General features: G+C 32.5%; 1 protein-coding gene and 1 non-coding gene across 2 annotated transcripts; both read right to left on the bottom strand.

Moving 5' to 3' along the window:
• Positions 1-2,539: 2,539 nt before the first annotated feature.
• On the bottom strand, positions 2,540-11,604 carry LOC127138795 (importin beta-like SAD2 homolog). The gene is made up of 21 exons (XM_051065327.1): positions 11,347-11,604; positions 11,091-11,266; positions 10,805-10,972; positions 10,367-10,477; positions 10,204-10,281; positions 9,275-9,471; positions 9,115-9,175; positions 8,755-8,829; positions 8,539-8,616; positions 8,386-8,448; positions 8,231-8,314; positions 7,976-8,148; positions 7,361-7,400; positions 7,129-7,272; positions 6,862-6,981; positions 6,559-6,774; positions 5,192-5,374; positions 4,155-4,839; positions 3,583-3,791; positions 3,292-3,427; positions 2,540-2,988 (listed from the first exon to the last, which is right to left on the bottom strand). Exons 1-21 carry the CDS (start codon positions 11,486-11,488, stop codon positions 2,834-2,836), a joined length of 3,294 nt encoding a protein of 1,097 aa, XP_050921284.1. The 5' UTR covers positions 11,489-11,604; the 3' UTR covers positions 2,540-2,833.
• Positions 11,605-11,820: 216 nt separating this feature from the next.
• Positions 11,821-11,893, bottom strand: TRNAA-UGC (transfer RNA alanine (anticodon UGC)). Its single transcript has one exon. It is a non-coding gene; the product is annotated as a tRNA-Ala (tRNA).
• Between the last annotated feature and the right edge of the window lie 8,174 nt (positions 11,894-20,067).

Here is a 20,067-nt window from a genome sequence, read left to right as displayed (position 1 = left end):
ATGAATGATGTGATGCATAAATGATGAGATGTGTGTGGGGATCTTTTAGGTGAACTTTGTTGTGTTAATGCATATTATTTGAGAATCATGCATCTTAGTGTACGGGCTTCGATCCAATTTTGGTGAGCCTCGATTCTATGGTAATGAATCAGTTGCGAGTAACTAATTTCTATTATGGGGGATTATTGAAGCGTTACTTATGTTGATGGTAACTAGTTTTTGTGAGCCTCGATCCCATTATGATGGATCGGGTGCGAGTAGTTAATTCCTATTATGGGGGATTAGTGAAGTGTTACCTATGATGATGGTAGCGATTTTGTTGTGCTCCGATTCCAAGAGGGAGTCGATCCTATGGTGGAGATCATGGAGTGAGATGAACCTGAGTGTTCATATTTGGTACCACATGCATGTCGAGTCGGTGTTGAGTACATTGCATAAGTGTTGCATTTGTATTGGTTGTTGTTATGTGTTGTTGGATGATATGTTGTTGCATATGATGTTAATGATAATTGAGATATGATTTTGTATGATGTTGATGATAATTGAGATGTTGTCGTGTATGATGTTGATTATGATTTGGATGTAAGAATGTGATATATTGTTGTGCATGATCGTGTAGATGTTGTATTGTATTCTTCATTCTATATCGTTATTATTGAAATGAATTCTCACCCCTTCTGTTTGAATGTTGCCTTTACATGAGCATCGTGCAGATACTCAAGAGTAGTATTTCTGAAGTAAGTGGAAGGTAGCTCTTGCATTACTTCTTTATTTTGTCGCTTTTATTAGTGGTACCTTGCTCTGATCCTATAACATCGGGTTGGGTTAAACGCTTATTTTATTCCTTATGTCTGATTATGTTGAAGTCATAAGACTAATTTTATTGTTGAGAATTCTTAAGATGTTGAGTTGATTTATTAGAACTCTCTTATTTTGTTATTACAATTAAAGTTGAGACTAGATGTTATTACTTTATCTTTCATAATTGTGATGATAATTCTGCTGTGATGATACTTTAAAATGGAAGTGAGCATGCAATAACAAGTTATGAATGTCTTATTTTGTGAATATATAATATCGATCATATGAGAAGGATGTTGTGTGAACATCTCAGGTATGATTCAGATAAGTGGGATATCGTGTAAACATCCTTATAACAAATGTGTGTATTGAAATTTACTGTTGAAATCCGTGTTACGGAGCGGTCACGTGTGTTATGAATATGTGACACCCTATGTGATTTTATTTTATATTTAATTTACGTAGTAAATTTTGTGCGGGGTTTAGGGTGTTACACCCCCTCACAATGTGAGAATGGTTACTTATAGTGGTACCTCATTGAGCATACTGATGATGTTGAGTCTTCTAATGTTGGGGTACCTGTCGATGACGTGTCACTGCCGCCTCCTACAATTGATGTTGATGACCAACAACGCCTCCAGATGATTGCAGTTATTATGGATAACTTCATGGGTTTGACAAATCCAAATGACGAGGTTTATACTGGATTATCTCAGGTTGCACACATAGCTCGTGGAGAGCCTATTTGGATATATTTTATATATTATGTATTATTTATATATTACTCAAACATCTTCATCAAAAAATATTATTAGATAATATATTTGATCTCCTATTGATACAACATCAACATAAATTAACATTTGACAACGAATTACATAACTTAAGCATAATTTCAAAAATGATAATAAATAAGAAAATCTAGACACTACCAGATGATTTTGGATGTTTCATCATCTTTATTATGTCGGCAGCGAACCTTGAAATCTTAGCATCTAACTCGAACGACCCATTTATTAATCTTCAGCAAAATGATCTTCACATATCATTCACATCTTCATAGGTCTTCAACTCAATAAGATTGTATTTCACCCTCCTAATCCAATCTTCACAAACTCAATTTTTCTCACCTTTCTATTTTCGATATCAGGCAACCATTCATTCAACTTAGACAAAACGGTAAGAGATGTAGTGTCATCCAAAAGCCGGAATTCTACTAAAGATGAAGCTCCTTTGAAATAAACTTTTGCCTTAATCAAAAATTAAGGAAAAACATTTTTTTAAATCATACAACTTTGCATTTACTCTTAACCATACAAAAAATATCAATGCAATCACAATCATCCAAAACTATCAACAAAATCTTAAGCATTTAAAATTTCTAACAAATAAATTTTCACTTAGGTTGAAATTTCCAATATAAAAAGGCAAAATTTGAAATTTTCAATATCATTTACAATTTCTCAAAAATTCAAAATTTTTTATAACCGGAAATTTACAATATATTATTGAAAATTTAATTTGTCACAAAAATTTTGTTTTTGCCAACATAAATCTTTGAATGAAAATTTCATTCCATTTTTAGTCCGGAAACATTTTGACAATTTGAAACTATAAAGGGTGTCAAATATAAACGGAGATATAAGGAGATATAAACGGAGATGACTAGTTAAATCCTCGCAAAGATAGACTTGCAAAAACAAAATTTACAAGGTAGAGGCCGTGGAGGTAACTCAAATTATGACAATCCCCGCAGAAAATCTTTAACTCATCTGAAAAAGTGTTGTACAATGCATTGGCTCAACTCTCAAAGCTAGAATCTCAACATTCATAACACCCTTCTCTACTCCACAATTAAATAAATAAATAAATATACAAATCAATGAGAATTGCAACTGACCAATACACACTCCCCCCAAAACTCATAACAAAAATAACAATACCTGCTTCTTTGTACAAGCATTTCTAAACCCTGATTTTTGAGAGGGAATAATTTACACACAACACCGAGATACAGAACGTAAAACAAACTTCATTTTTGCTGGAAATACAAACCATGCTCAGGGAAGGCATTCAGAAAACTCGTGATGAGCTGCGATGGCAAACCTTGTCCTTGTATAAGCACGTGATGGTATTTGTCTATCAAGGACAACACAATTTTTTGTTCATCAACATCAAGTAATTGACCTGTATGCATATCAATGATAACAATAGATTGGATTAAATGACACTTTTCCATTTATGATCAAATTGTCAATAAGCAACCCTAAACTAAACCCGAGAGACGTTGATAGCAAGTAAAGCAGGGACCGAAAATCCAAACATACTAAATCATTTTGTCAACGTCATTAATTTCTGAAAATGATAATAAAAATAAACTATTTGGTCTGACTGTTGGGATTCAACAGCCTTGGAATTATTTAACACTATGCAAGATACAACTAATAAAGATGATGCAAGTACCAAATAACAAAATAGGAGAAGGCTTACCCAATTCCATATCTAGTTCTTCATCTTCAACATCCCCCTCTTCAACAACTGAATCATCTTCCAGTGCCACGGCAGCTTTAGCATACCTTTCAAGAAATTCTTCTTGTGTTTCTTCATATTCTTCAACCTCTGAGTCCTAATTTAAACAAACCCACACGATTAACTACTGTTAAATATTGATAAATTGAAGGAGTAAGAGAACATGTTATTAATCATGGCACCTTGTAAACAAAAGGAGAGATAAGTTTATGAAAACATAAAGATAAACATGAAAAAACTGCAAAGATCAACCTCATCATAATCTTCAGAGTCATCATCGTCACTATCCTCTTCCTCAGCCTCATCATCTTCTTCAACTTCTTCTTCATCTCCTTTCTCATCCTGTAATTCTTTCAACTGAATGGATACCTCCATTAGAGAAGTTAAGTAGTTGTGAAATGAATCACGACACGGCTTTCCTTGTTTCAGAAGTTGCTCAATCAACCGCGCCAGTGTCAACACTAAAACTCACACCCAAAAAATAAAAGGGTTTGTTAAAAATGGTTTAAACTGTCTGATTGTGTTCACTGGTAAAGAATAAAAGAACGTGGTATACTACCAGAGTACCACCAAACTTTTAGAACTTTAAATGAAACACCCTTCAAACAATAGTGTTAAAAACTCAATTATGTGCAAAGAACATAAATTCAAATAGGGCCCCCTATCGAAACACAATTATGTGCAAAGAACAAAAGTTGGAGCAGGTAGAAGGGCAATTAAAGGAAGCATATAATCAAGATATTTATAATTAAGCTAGCCATTATTCAGAAAAAGATAATTAAATATTTCTGTAATTAAATTAACAGTTAAAAGCAAATATTTACCAATTAACTTCATCTCTGACTCTGTTGTCAGACCAGCAGCCTCAAAGGAGCTACTGGATACATGACACAATGCAGATGCCCAAATTGTGATGCCTCCCGCTTCACTTTTTTCAATAATACCTTCTACAATTTCAGGATAACACAGATAGCATGAAGATATAGCAAGCAATAGAGGCTTCCAGAGGGAATTGGGCGTACTTCGAACTTCAACAAAACGAGAGAAGGCTGCCCGACTAAAAACAATTGCCAATGACTGTTTTACACCTTCAGTTTCAATTGAGTAGGTTGGACAATGTAGTAATGTATGGACACACAAGCAAGCTCTATATGTGGCAGAAGGATATTGCTTAATGGCCTCACTAACAAAAGTGCCAATTCCTTCTACAATTGATCGTTCAGGCACAGGTGGAGCTGGAGGGGGAGGAACCTCTTTTACAAGAAAGTTTTTCAGCCTATATGAACGATCTAAATTCACGATTTCCTTAATCACATCAAAAATTGACAAGTCTTCTGATTCTTCCCATGCGTGCCACTCTGCAATCATTTCAGCCCAAACTGGCAGCAGCTCTGACACTTTCAGCTCTTGAATCAAGTGGCTTGAATCAATAGAGAGCATGACAGATCGTAGCAAAGTTGACAAATCTTCTATGCATGATGAAGTCAGAGAATTCTGGTCTTGTTGATCCTTATCAAATTCAGAAAACACTTCAAATAAACTAACATTGAAAACATTTAATATGAATATAATGTATGATTAAATTAAAGGCAAGCAGCTAATATCTGAAAGAAAAAGACTAATCAGCACAGCCAGTCTGATTGTACATCAAATAGGATCTAAATTAGAAGTGCATGCAGTCGGGACATTTTATTGTCACAGCAACTGTAAAACATTTGAGGAATTTCAAATAGAATGAGTTCCACCTCATAAGTGAAATCATCACAGGTATTGTTTCAAGAAACCCATTCAAACTCTCTAATTGACTTTTCCTCCAGAATAATACTCCTAAAATCAATTTTAGCCAGGTCATCAAACTAACCTGTGTGGACAAAGGTGCTAGCCAAACCTGCTGCAACAGTGCAGCAAAAGCTCTGCCAATTGCCGCCTGATCTGCAGCCCATTTTTCTTGCAAATCATTTGATTCAGAATCAGATACTTCAGGCCTAGAGTCTTCCCATGTCTGACCCATAACTGCCAGAGTAGCTATTCCTCGCTCAACCACCTATTGCAAATACAAACTCAGATCAAAAGTAGTAATTGTGCTACCTCAACATGATGTGCTAATCATGTGCTAGTGACAAATTCAGCATTTGAAAATAAGTAAGAAATATGTAATCACATCACTGGAGACACCAAAAACTATGGGCTCAAATTGAACCATTGAGGCACATCTTTAAAGTATGGGTACTTCTAAAATTGTGAAGACATGTGCCGGGTACAGGTACTGTACTTTTGGTACTTTACCTTTTCTTATTATTCCGTTTCGAGTGAAATCAGTGGTTTTTGTATATATTAATATAATATATTATGTATTTTAGTTTCTTTGTTATTATAACTCAACACAATTTTTACTTTTTAAACTTTTAATATCATGTTTTGTTTTGGATTGAACAATTTAGTTATCTAGTGATATATTTTATTGAGAAACTCTAATGTTTTATTGTCATGCCCGTACCGGGTACCATATCCGTACCTATGCATCATAGATGCACATAGAGGTGTAAAGAAAAGAAAAAAGGAAAATTTAATGTTATTCAAATTGAGCCATTATGGCACGTGGAGGTGTAAGCAAGAAAATAAAATTTAATGCTGTTCAAATTGTTAAAAGTTTAAAATAATAAAAACTGCTTAGATGACTTGGGTATTATGAGGTGCTTAAGTCCCACACCAAGTAATATGAGATGCCCAATGGAGTATGTAAAAGGCTTAACTCTTTTCCCTGGATAGCCTGTTTATAAAGGAAGGTTTCCCGAGTGCTTGGATGCTTAGCATATATTACCAGAGCTGGTTGTCACTCGCCATTGTCTAGTGAAGTGGTGTGGAGAAGCTGAGTCGTAAAAGGTTTAGTAAGGTGTCTTAGAGTGCAGTTGTCATGATGTTGGCTGTCTGGGATGGTGTTATAATAGGGGCTTTAGTATTATTGAGTGTCTAAATCTCACATCAAGTAGTATGAGATATTTGGTGGAGTATTTGAACAACTTAGTTGTTTCCCTTTGACAGATAGCTTTTAAAGGAAAGTTCTCCAAGTGTTCAAATGCTTATCAACATATTTCGACAAAACCTTGATACAAAGTTATACATATTCAACTTAATCATTTTTATATGTTATTAAGTGATTGGAATATTTATGCATCATCCAATATAAACTATTACTAACCTATAAAAGAAAACAAGATCAAAACATACCTGAGGCCAAGGCTCCAAATTGGAAGTTAACCATTTTGAGACTGAACCCACGAGAGATGGGATGATGTGTGGGATATGAACTGAAATTTTCTCCTCACCAACTTCCATGATAGAACTGAGAAGCTGAAATAAGATGGAGCTATCAGTCTCATCATTTCCAATGTTGCTAACTATTACTTGCAAAAGGGGTAGAAAATCAGGGGGCATATAGTCATTCTGAAAAGAGAACCAGAACCAGGTCAGTGAAAAAGAAAAATAAATAACAATGTTCTTTTGACAAAAATCAGGGAACTAAAAGCTCACATCAAGTAGTGTAGTTATTGCCCCAGCAGCAGAAACCCGCACAGGATAGCAAGAAGTATCCTGCTTATCCGGCATAACCAATGCCATAAGCAATTGAGAATATACATCAGCACTCATCTCCTGGAATGACACACAAGGTTAGAAACCAAGATTGAATCACCTCAGAATGTTTTCGCGACTATATCACATCAGATACATGAATTCATATTGTAACTTCATATGAAACAGAATTTGCTTGAGTTGTGATAGCTAGATTAAGTGTCTTACCTCTGGTAAACAGGAGCCTAATTCTCCAAGTACCCAGTTTGCACTTGCAATGAGGTGTGGTACAGAAATAGCTATGGTATACAGTGGCAAAATCCGTGTCCGGATGAGAATTGTCAAAAAGCCAGACTCTTGATCTCTCAAAAACTGTAAAAGAAATGAGGTTTGAAAACTTCCTTTTGAAAATTTAACTTCGAAAAACTGTCTTTTTCAACAAAAAAATAAACATCCTCACTTCTTGAAGACCGCCATATGCCAGCAGTACGCCAAAGTAACTGCCATAGATGATGATGTAACAAGAATAAGGTGCAACAAATATGTTAATAAGAATATCAATTAAACAAATTTATACGGGAATAATTCACTGCTCATAACATGATACTGACATTAGGTACAAAAGGAAACATTAAAGAAAAGCAAAAGTGAAAAGGAAATAAGTTCTACAGAGAGTAAATGAAACATATATGGAAAAAACTTGCCCCCTTCAATCAGGAATACTTTTTTAGAAACACAAACAATAGACATGATGTCCACATGATATGTATGGGCATCAAATGGGTATAAATTCAGAGATTATAAATTCATTAGACTAAATTCGGCTAAAAATCCCTTAAAAGTTGATTCAAAAAAATATCGGCCAAATTATTCAGTATTTTACATTTACATTGCTGCTTGGCAAATAGGCTGCAAGGAACACACCAACAAATGAACAAAGTAATTGTTGCCGATGACATAGGATGTGCAATACATCTTAAAAATAAGTTCATAAAAATATTTACAATAAATTTTGCACTTAATTGATCAGGCAGGCAGGCATACACATGTGAAAGTATACAAAAAAAAAACTCACTCATTCAGGACTTTTTTTTTAGACAAGTTGGAGTCAGAAGGAATGGGAAACTTAGACAAAAAAGGAAGCACCAATAACTCCCCCATTGAACGGCGCTGATTGCTTCTTTTGTTCTTTTGACCCTTTTTGCGCTTGGCTGATAAACTGTCTGTGGAAGCCTCCATTGGTGGCCCCTGCAAAAATTAATGGCCGCATGAACTATGGTAATAAATAAATTACCAAGGGGTATAGCTTAGGAAATTTCTATGAAGTAACCTTTGACATTGATATAACACCAAGTAAATTTACTGCACTTTTTCTGGCAGTGAATAAATCCTCCCTCCATCCACTAATTTCGTCCTGAATATAAAGTACCGGTCAGAAATCACTACAATTTATGTAAAACAATAACAAAAAATCAGTATTCATACAATATCTGATGGAAGATTTTTCCGTATATACTCATCAGCATCTTCTTCCCACTCTGACATGTCCTACGCATTGCATTTCCAAAAAACATTAATGAGAAAAAGGTGTCTTAAGAAAAAGTCCATCCCGGTTACTTTCTTGAAATAAAAACTTACTTTCTCATTCATTATCAATGCTGGAAAGATTGCAGATTCCAATAGAGTTGTAAAATGTGGGGAAACTAACCGCCATCCCTGTGTCAATTGAAATATAAAATCTTTAAAGACATTTATAATATTTTGAAGAATATGTCAATTACAAAATTGAGCATCCTAACAATTGAAGCTGAATTTAAAAATAAATGACAGGTAAATAAAATTTAAATAACCTACAGGGCCAGTCTCCAGCACATTCGAAATTACATCAAAACCTAGGGAGAGAATTCTTTCTAAAAGGAAAGGAAGTATCTGCAAAAGGAATACGACAGTTCAGATTTTGAAATGTCAAAAATAAGAAATATATTTATAAAATAAATGTTACACAAGTCTAGTATCAAGTTATAGATAACAGAAGATGTGGAAGCCCTGTAGAAATGGATACAGGTGGTTATTTAAAAAAAATGGTGCGCCAACACCAGTTAAAAGAAGTATATTCATAAGTATATTTGTAGTGAGTATAGGAAACAAGCATAAACATTATCAATCCAACTACTAATCAGTTATTAAGAACAAAGACTAAGTATATCATCTTACGCTGGTATTTTTGCTAAATTTGACTATGCTTAGAGCATTATTTATAATATCTGGCATTAACCTGAAAATGAAGGAGATGTATTTTATTATACAATACCAAAAAAAGCTTATATCCAAAAAAAAAATATATATATATATATATATATAGAAACTATATTACTTGTCAGAATGTTTCCTGTGCCGGGTGACAAGGGACGAGAAAATAAGCAGACTTCTTTTCCCAGACTTCCATCTTGTCAAATATACATCTTCTTGAGTGACTGTACAGTCAAAGCTCAGAGAACTCAAAATGCTCATTAGGTCCCTACTAAATGAGTTCAGAAGAGGAGCTAGAGTCAATGGCATGTAGGACTTTACCTGTAAGTAGAAGTGTCAGATTAAAGATACACAAAAAAAATGTCAGTAATAGTGGTAGAAAAAATAATTTAGCATAAAAGACCATAAATTCAGAGGGAGGGAAGGGAATATGCATACACTCTTGAATCAAATACCAAAAGAGAAAAGGTTACAACAGTTTCTTTTTCACGAGAATAATCAACTTCTCACCTACAATTTACAATAGGCTTAAATAGGAAGAACTCTTGAAATGGGCAAAGCTTTGCATGCCAAAAGGGAATTAGTTAAGTGAATAGTAAATACTAAATAGTTTATCATGTGTTCTTGAGACGGGCTCTCTTCTATACACTTTACTTTTGATCCAGAAAGACATAACCACAGTACTGCTTCTCTTTTCGTAGTCCAAAATACTTCTTTCAAAAGCAACTCTTCAATATTGACAATGACATGTGTGCAAAAAATCAAAAACAATGGGAAGAATTTGCATTGAGACTTCAAAAAATACCAATTGAAGCTGATGAGCAAAAAACTATCAATGCTGAGTTATTTGACATTGATAACAAAGTATACCACAAGTGGATAAACATCACCAAAAAACATCCAGAACATAAATGAATACTGTTGTTTGGATGAGATGCTTTAACTTATAGGCTTTAAAGCCATAACATAATTGAATATCTTCATATCAATGCCAACAATTAGTAAATATAGATTTATGCACATCAACTATAGACCTCTCAAACCGTTACTTACTGTAAAATGTAGGCATTTGCATATAGTGAGGATGGCTTTCTCAGTTTCTATGTCTGCATTGTCATGGTTTGCTATAGCCTGACCCATGCATCATAAAATCAATCAGAAGTGAAGTTCACGAGAAATAGTGAGTACAGTACAGCAAAAAGGTAAAACACAATACCTTTCCAACAAATTGATGGAATACAGCAAGCAAAGGCACGAGAATTTCTTTGGCTATGAGCTCTAATTGAGGTGGTACGGGCTCCTTTGCAATTTTGGGATTCAAAAAATACTGCAGAAAAGAGTGCATTTCAGTTATAAGGCAAAGCAGGTAAAGTGCCCCAGTATCATCTCTAATAATACATTAATAATACAACAACATGAATTTTCACCAGCTTTTTTTTCCATCACAAACAGAGTATTATAAAATGTAAAAAAGGGTACAACAATCCAATAGTAGCCATCCATCTGTACATCTGAATCAGTATAGAAACATTTTACACAAATTGTTTAATTGAATACAACAAGCATTCATTTAATACAAAAAGCACATCATGACAAATTGCATTGAACAAAAAAAATCTAAATCATCAAAACCATCAACTGGGATTTAGAATACCTGAAAAGGTCTAATAAGTGCATGAAGAACAATAAGTGCATTGATCGTATTCCACTTGGAGTTTGAACCGTTGATAAGATGGCTATTCTGAATAGCAGACTGCAGATTAGGCACAAGATCCGGCCACAGACTATGTTTAACAAAATCTGCCGCAGCAACAACCCGGAACTGCCACATCGGAAAAAAAAATCTCAGATTCATATAAACAACTCTTAGTAAACGACGTATCAGACCACAGATCAAACACAAAACACAAAATTAGAAACGATGAGTAAACAAAACGAACCACTTCAACTAAGATCTTGAGTACAGGAAATTCAACTTGAAGCAAAGCTTGCATCAGCAGGTCCTTGAACTCCTTGCTGACATTAGAAGGTGTGGCGCCGCTGCTATCAACATTCCGGCGCGTGTGGTTTTTAAGATAAGTGGCAGCAGCAATTTTCTGACCTTGATTTTCTCCTCCTGTTGAGAATAGCGTCGACTGGGTGATAGTTGCTATAGAAAAACGAGATGGAATTGGAGAGTGGAGAATTGGGAATTACCAGTGGAAATTGAGAGGAGATGGAAAGGGAAGTGAGGAGTGGGAGATAGGCGATCGAGTTCATCGGTGGCGGCACGAACGGCGGCGGCGTCTGGGCTGAGTGTTTGGTTGAGAAGATGAGCGATGAGAGCAACCTCTGCCATGGCAATCACAGTCACTTAGAGCTATTCCTCACAATCTGCAAACCCTAGTTTCAGTCTAACGTATTGGCGGGAAGGGAACATTTTTCAGTATATATATATCATTTGTTTTTTTATTTTCTTATTTTTTTTTGGTGGGAAGAATATTAGTACATGGTTTTTTTAGAGAGAAAAAGAAAAGTATATATATTATGATACGACAGACCGGAAAGAACAAAAGATTTCGATTTTTATTTTATTTTTTCAAATTATGCAGTAATAATACATCAACAGGACAATAAACTTTTTAATATTCAAGAAGAAACGAAAACAAATATTTTAGGCAAAAAAGGTATTGGAGATGCGGGGGATCGAACCCCGTGCCTCTCGCATGCAAAGCGAGCGCTCTACCATTTGAGCTACATCCCCATTTTGAAACTGATTAATAGCATTTCGTATATGTTTTTGTTGTTTTTATTCTTAGGTTTCATCATGTGAAAATGTACTTTTTGAGGATTTGTAACTAGCTAATATCACGGAATCTGAGCCACAATAATGAATAAGACTCTTAATAGTTTACACTCAAATACGTTAACAATTTGTATTGATTTTTTAAAATCTACTCTTCATATTATTTATTGTTTACCTTCCACGCCAAAATTGGCATTGATGCTACTATTGTTTTTACAATTATATTTGCTATCTAATTACAAAGACGTGTATTAGGATATTTAGGCATAAAAATAATTACAAATTGAAATGAAATTTTAAGCAACTCTTAATAAAAGAACTAACAAATTCTGAAAATAGTTATATATTTATGAGCGAAGTGAACATTAGTAGAAACTCAAATATGACTTAATATATTCACTATGTTAAGATTTTCCTTAGAAATGTTTTAGTCTTTTCATGGTCTCCTATTATTAGCTTGTTGATGCTTAAGTGGTCTCTGAACTCTCCAATAATACTAATGACATGCATACCAACAACTATGATAGCACTAATATATTCATTTAAAGTTGGTAACATAAATATGAAATAATTAAATGGTTTCACAAACTAATATAATATTCAAACATAGTCTAGAAGAAAAATGGAAGCATAAACAAATAACAACTAAAATACAATTATAACATAGAATTGAGTATTTAAAACTCTATAATTTTGTTGTACTATTCTCCTTTTATAATATTAATACAATCTGTAATTTATATATATATATATATATATATATATATATATATATATATATATATATATATATATATATATATATATTAATTAACAAATATGCACTAATAAATAATATTTTATCAATAAATTCTATAAATATCGCCCTTAAATTGATGTCGATAAGTCTAGAAACATCAATTTGTTGTTTAGGAAATTATGATGTTGATGTGTTCTGGATTTTGTAAGTATGTAAGCAAGTTAAACAGATGTAAAGACATGAGACAAAGTGATAATTTTACGGTCATAAGCTTCTCAAATTGAATGATAATTGACTTTATGTGCTTCGTTATTTCATTGTGTATAGGATTTATTGCAATTTGTATGGCAATAAGCTTCTCAAATTGAATGATAATTGACTTTATGTGCTTCGTTATTTCATTGTGTATATGATTTATTGCAATTTGTATGGCAATTATGTTATCAACGTGCAACAAAGTTGGTTGTATTTGTGAATGACATGTACTAATATTCGGCTCAGTATAAGATTTTGAAATTGATTCTTATTTCTTGCATTTTCAAGAGATGAGACATCTCCTAAAAACATACACCAATGTACACTTCGTCGTGTCTAGACATCCAGCCTAATCAGCATCATTGCATGCTTAAAATTGTATTGTTGCACATGTAGGAAATAAAAGACTTTATCTATAAATGGCTAGTAGATATATAATGATTTGTTGTACTGCAAAAAGATGCAATTGTCTAGGATTTTGTATGCATTATTAACTTTGTTGACAATAAATGAGATATCAAGTCTTGTGATAATAAGGTAGATAAGACTTTCAATCAACTTTCAGTAAAAAAAAGTTAGGTCTTGTAGGAGTTCCCCTTCATCCCTATGTAGCTTTACATTAACCTCCATGGAAGTGTCATGTGGAATCACATAATCAAGACTGACTAGTTGGATAAGATCTTGAGTATATTTGTGTTGAGTAACATAGATGTTTTTTTTAGATTGTATTTATGATCCCAATAGATAAGTAAGCTATTCAAGATCTTTCATGTTGAAAGTTGTATGTAACAATTGTTTGACTATAGTGACACCCTTTTGAATTTAGTCGGTAATGACAATGCCGTCCACATAAACAAGAAGTGTCACAATTTCTTTTAGTCCACTACAAATTTGAAGAAAGGAAAGGTCAAGTAGTGTTATAATGAAGTTTTCAAACCACACATTTGGTGACTATTTTAATCCATACAAATAACGCTAGTTTGCAAACAGTATTAAGCAACGGGGGCATACCAATAGAAAATTTGATCTAAACTTCTTCTTTGAGGTCACCATAAAGGATGGAATTTTTCAGGGTCGTCACAAATATTTTGGAGACTCTATTCTATTTTTAAATTAGGTCCTTAAAAGATGAAAACATAATAAATTAAAAATTATATTATATTTCATTTAAATTATAAATAAAATTAAATATATAAACAAAAATGATATAGAAATATTTTGTAGAAATTTGATCATCGAAGTTTAATTTTCGCATTTTTTTTCCTCTTATAACCTTCGTTTTATGGAAAATTGCATACTATTTAAGGAAAGGGATTTATTCTTTGAACAAATTCCACAATATTAATAATGAAGTGTTTTATTTAATAAATAACCAACAATGTGAAATTATAAAATTTCTAGGTCTCACAACTAGTATGCCAAATTTATTAATGTGTCCATTCACAACAGGGTCGACCTTGTGCATGTGCTGCAGCACAGGCCCCAAATATTAGAGGACCCAAATTTTTGAAAGTTTCAAAAAAAATTATAAATAAAATGTTATTAAAAAAACTCAATAATCGAAATAAATATTATGATAAAAAATCAATACATACAAAAATCAAGATTGATCAAAACTCAAAATAATTATAATTAAATTTATTTTTAATTTATATATAAATATATTTTTTATATATATTTTTTAATTATTATAATTATGTTTTAAAAAAATTGAGCCCATTTTTTTAATTAGAAGGGACCAACCCTGATTCACAATGATAACAAAGTATAATATTTCTAAATTTACACATTAAATTTTTTTATAAATCTATAAAACTCTTAAAATTTTAAGAAATTGTATTATGGATTTGATTGCATTTGTAAGAGAAAGACTATGATACTTACTCACATGTATAAATATATAGTGATATAGTAAAGTGGATATCTAAATTAGTAGAAAAATTTGTAAAAAAAAACTAATTTAAAAAAGGATATATCTATATATATATAAAGGAAAACGATTGCCACAAATAATATTATACAATATTTTATCATAAAAAATTAATAACAAATAAAATGATTGTATAATAAAATTTTAATTATTTAATTATAATGCTTGTTAAAGTGTTACTATTTAAAATAAATTTTGAAAATATTAAATAAAATTAAAATTAAAATATTTTTAAGTTATAGACCGGTGGTGATTTACTTCAATAATCATATTCATACTATCCAAAATATGTTTGAGTTGTAATAAAGGAAAAAACTTTTTTTCAAAACTAATTTTTCACGTGGAGGGAATCAAACTCACGCCTTACTATCCAAAACATCCAATTATCACTCAGCTATAATACAACATGTTATTATTTTTGTAATCTATTCTATATATTATTTATTGTATCATTTATATTAAACACATCTATCAAATTTGAGGCCCTTTAAAGTTTGAGATCATGTACAGTGGCACTCCTTGCACATTCACAAGACCAGTTCTAGAATTTGCCACGATTCAGATGCAATAATGGCAAGAATAGTTCTCACAATAATCATTTCGGTCACAGATACAAATGTCTCTTCATAGTTTAAACCAAATTCTTGCTTATTACCAAGATCAATAACTATTGATCCATCTGAAAGATGAAGCTTTATATATAACACAAATTTACTATTGAAAGGCTTCATATATTAAGGACATTGCACAATGTCCCATGTTTTATTTTCCTATGGTATCAAAAGTTCAACTTTTAAAGCATTCTGCCAATATTTATGTTCAATAGCTTGTTTATATGAAGAAAGAATAAGGATGGATGCTAAATTTCTATCAAAGACAAAGGACCATAAAAACCATATTTCTCTAGTGGCTTACGAATGTGAGTATTGCGATGTAAGGAAGCTAATTCTAGATGAAATGTCATATTAGCAACTAGAGAATGATCGGGAAGGAGTTATGTTACAATTGGACATCTTTGATACAACAGAATATGTTAATGTGTTTGTTCTCCTACAAAAATGTTAGAAAATAATGGAAAAACATATTTGCTTTTAAAAGAATGAGTGTCTTGGTTTGTAAAAATATATCTATTTTCTTAAAAGATGGCATTTATAGAAACTCAAATATTGTGGAGATTAGGATCATAGCATAAAAGTTGTTTTCATGGGCTAAGTAGCAAAGAAAAATACATTTAATTGATTGAGTTATGAGTTTCATGCGTTCTTGTAATGAAATATATCATAATCAAAAGCGCGAAGAGTTAAATAATTATGTGGCTTACCAAATAACCACAAGAAAAGAGATTCGTTGTTTAAAAATTAAGAAGACCAACTGTTAATAAGGTGGATAACTTTAACTATGATATGCAACATAAGAGGGGAGGTTGTCCAGATTTTTTTGATTTTGCGCTATGATATTAATTATATTTGGATATGATAAAGATATGTTATTGACAATAAAAAGTGCAGAAATTTAAAGTGTTAGAAAATAAATGAACATGAGGAATTATCCTAGTTCCCCTTATCAACCAATGGATACATCTAATTTATTCACACCTTGAAAGATTTTTCACTATGTAAAATCTTTGTAAAAGTATCACACTTATACCTCTCTTACAATCTTATAACATAAGAAAGAAAGCACACCACTTTCTTTTTTACAACACTTAGAGAAAACACATTATTTACTTCTACAATTGCTTGTCACCACACCTTGGTGAACAAATTACAACAATATGATAAAAAGATACTTAGAGTAGCGATGATTTTGGACATTTTCCCAAATTCATAAATTCGATCTTCCCTTTTCAATGAACAATTCACAATTACATAGAACTTAAGTGCTCAAAGGTTTGTATAATATATGAAAATTATGCACACAAAAAAAAACTTTCCATGAAGTTTGTGATTAAACACTTGAAATGTGATTGAATTGTTTGAAAATTTTGAATGAAAGAGATAAGTTTGACATCTGATGTATTTTGGTTCAAATACATCCTATGATACCTCTAGGATTTGATAAAATGGTTTATGGAAGATCCATAGCTTGTTTATATGAAGAAGGAATAAGAATATATGTTAAATTTATATCAAAGATAAAGGATTAGAAAAACCATATTTCTCTATTACAAATATTTATGTTTAATGACTTGTTTATATGAAGAAGGAATAAGAATGAATGTTATATTTCTATCAAAGATAAAGGATCAGAAAAAAACATATTTCCCTAGTGGCTTATGAATGTGAGTATTGGAATGTAAAGAGGCTAGTTATGGCTGAAATGTCAGATCAATAAGTAGAGAATGATCGGGAAGGGACGATGTTATAGTTGGACGACTTTAGTACATTAGGATATGTTAATGTGTTTGTTCTCTTACAAAAATGTTAAAAAATAATGGAAATAGATCCTTTCCTGCTCACATGTTTTGCCATCCCTTATGTTCCAAATCCAATGGTTGAAAAGGCATGAAAAACAAATACATAATTTTTTTTTTGAAGAAAGAGAAAAAATACAAATGAATGATTGCGATTACAGCAGGATAGGCAGCAAAAGATGATGCACATGAGAGGATCTAAATCCAAAAATAATGGTAAAATATATTTGTTTTTAAAAGAATAAATGTCTTGGTTAGTAACAAAAAATATATATTTTTTCTTAAAAGATGACATTTATAAAAGCTCGTATATTACGAAGATTCAGATTATAGCATAAAAACCATTTTGATGGACTGAGTAGCCAAGAAAAACACATTTAACTAATTGAGTTGTGAGTTCCGTGCGCTCTTATAGCTGAATATGAACATAACAAACACAACCAAAAGTGTTAATAGTGAAATAATTAGGTGGCTTACCAAATAATTGCAAGAAACGAGATTCATTATTTTAAACTTGAGAAGGCATGCAATTAATAAGGTGGATAGTTGTAAATATGAGATGCGATCTAAGAACGGTGGAATTAAGGTTGTCCTATTTTATTTTATTTTGCATTATGATCTTAATTATTTTTGGATGTGATAAATATATGTTTTTAGCAATAAAAAGTGCATAAATTTAAAGTGTTGGAAAATAAATGAACACAAAGAATTATTTTAGTTCCTCTTATCAATCAATGGATACATCTAGTTCGTTCACATCTTAAAGGATTTTTTATTGTGTTAGATTTTTATACAACTCTCACGTCAAAATCTCTATTACAATCTTCTAACACAAGCAAGAAAGCATACTACTTTCTTTTTTACAACACTTGGATAAAACACACCACTTTCTTTTATAATTGATTGTCAACACACATTGGTGGACAAATTACAATAATACGATAAAGAGATACTTAGAGTAACAATTGTTAATCAGGAAATAATCAAACACATTTATTGTAAATAATTTACATTCATAGAATAGAAAATTAGTAATTAAGAGCTGTAATTATTAGATTTAATTATTAGATTTAATTCATATTTAAGTTTGTTAGATATTAGATTTAAATATTAGATTTGATTCATATTTAAGTTTGTTAGATATTAGATTTAAATATTAGATTTGATTCATATTTAAGTTTGTTAGAGGCTTATAAATAGGGTGTCAATCATTGTAACTTTTAATCATGTTTTGTAGCCGTCATTCTTAATAGAATATTCATCTTTTATTCTACCTTTGCACCAACAATTGGTATCTAGAGCTCCGGTTCGGATTCATTGGGAAACACGGGAAACACGAGTGAACGTGAGGTCTTGTGTGTTTGGTTTTGATTCTTAGATTCGTGTTGAATCTTGAACAAAATCTGATCAGAATTTTAATTCTGTGGGTTGGGAAACACTGTGTGAGAAATCTAAGTGTACTGTGCAAGGTAGAAAGATGAACGGAAACGGCAACATGAACACCAAACTTCCAGTATTTGACGGTAAAAACTGGAATCGTTGGATGATCCAAATGCGTGTACTGTTCGGTGCTCAAGATGTTCTAGATCTTGTCACTGATGGTTATGTTCCGGTAGCAGCAGATGCGACGGATGAACAGAAAAACGCGCAGAAGGAAGTAAGGAAGAAGGATCAGAAAGCATTGTTCTTCATTCATCAATGTGTTGATGTAAATGTGTTTGAGAAGATTGCAGATTCAACGACAGCAAAGGCTGCGTGGGACACACTGGTTAGATGTTATGGTGGTGACGCATCAGTGAAGAAGGTGAAGCTTCAGTCCTTGAGAAAGCAATATGAGAATCTCAACATGAAGAATAATGAGAAAGTTTCTGAATACATCTCCAGAGTGATTCTGATCACTAATGAGATGAAAGCGTGTGGAGAAACTCTTTCTGAAGAAACAATCATGGAGAAGGTATTGAGATCCCTTACCTGTCAATTTGATTACATTGTGGTAGCAATAGAACATTCCAAAGATCTGAGCACCATGAGAATTGAAGAGCTGCAGAGCAGTCTAGAAGCGCAAGAGTTGCGTTTGACTGAGAGAACTTCTGAAAGGGAAGTAGAGCAGCAGGCTCTAAAAGCAACTTCTGATAGGAGGTATCAGAAGCAATCAGAAGCCAGGAGAAGATCTGATGGTGGTCAGAAGTCAGAAAGCTCAACCTCTGATAGACAAAAGAATGCTCAGAAGGGAAAAGAGAAGTATGACAAGAAGAAGATCCAATGTTACTGTTGTAAGAAGTTTGGTCACTTTGCTAGAGACTGTTGGTCAAACAAGGAGAGAAAATCAGAAGAAGCAAATATAGCCAGAAGTTCTGATGACGAATCTGTGTTATTGATGGCCTCTGAATCTGATGATATGGATCTGATAGACTGGTGGTATATGGACACTGGCTGTTCAAATCATCTTACTGGAAACAAGAAATGGCTGGTTGACTTTGACTCTGAAAAGAGGACAAAGATCAGATGTGCTGATGACAAATATCTTAATGCAGAAGGTATGGGAAATGTCAGAGTGATTCTGAACAATGGGAAAACAGCATTGATTCAGAACGTGTGGTATGTACCTGGCATCAGAAGCAATCTGATGAGTGTGGGACAATTAATTGAGAAAGGTTTTTCAGTTACCATGAAAGACAATCTTCTGAAGTTGTATGACTGCAATCAAAAGTTGATTATGGAGTCAGAACAGGGAAGGAATAGAACATTCAAGGTGAATGTCAGAACTGCAGACTCAGAATGTCTTAGTGCAACAA

The sequence above is a fragment of the Lathyrus oleraceus genome, chromosome 4 (genome assembly GCF_024323335.1).
Source record: "Lathyrus oleraceus cultivar Zhongwan6 chromosome 4, CAAS_Psat_ZW6_1.0, whole genome shotgun sequence".
In the NCBI taxonomy this organism is placed as follows: domain Eukaryota; kingdom Viridiplantae; phylum Streptophyta; class Magnoliopsida; order Fabales; family Fabaceae; genus Lathyrus; species Lathyrus oleraceus.
The sequence above is the reverse complement of the archived record's forward strand: the minus strand, read 5'-3'. Positions and strand labels throughout refer to the sequence as shown.

Coding starts and splice junctions, on each gene's coding strand:
- LOC127138795 (XM_051065327.1), bottom strand. CDS start 11,488: ATGGCAGAGGTTGCTCTCATCGCTCATCTTCTCAACCAAACACTCAGC. Junction 8,830..9,114: donor AATTTAGCAAAAATACCAGC/GTAAGATGATAT, acceptor TTCCTTTTGCAG/ATACTTCCTTTCCTTTTAGA. Junction 3,428..3,582: donor ACTCTGAAGATTATGATGAG/GTTGATCTTTGC, acceptor TGTTTAAATTAG/GACTCAGAGGTTGAAGAATA.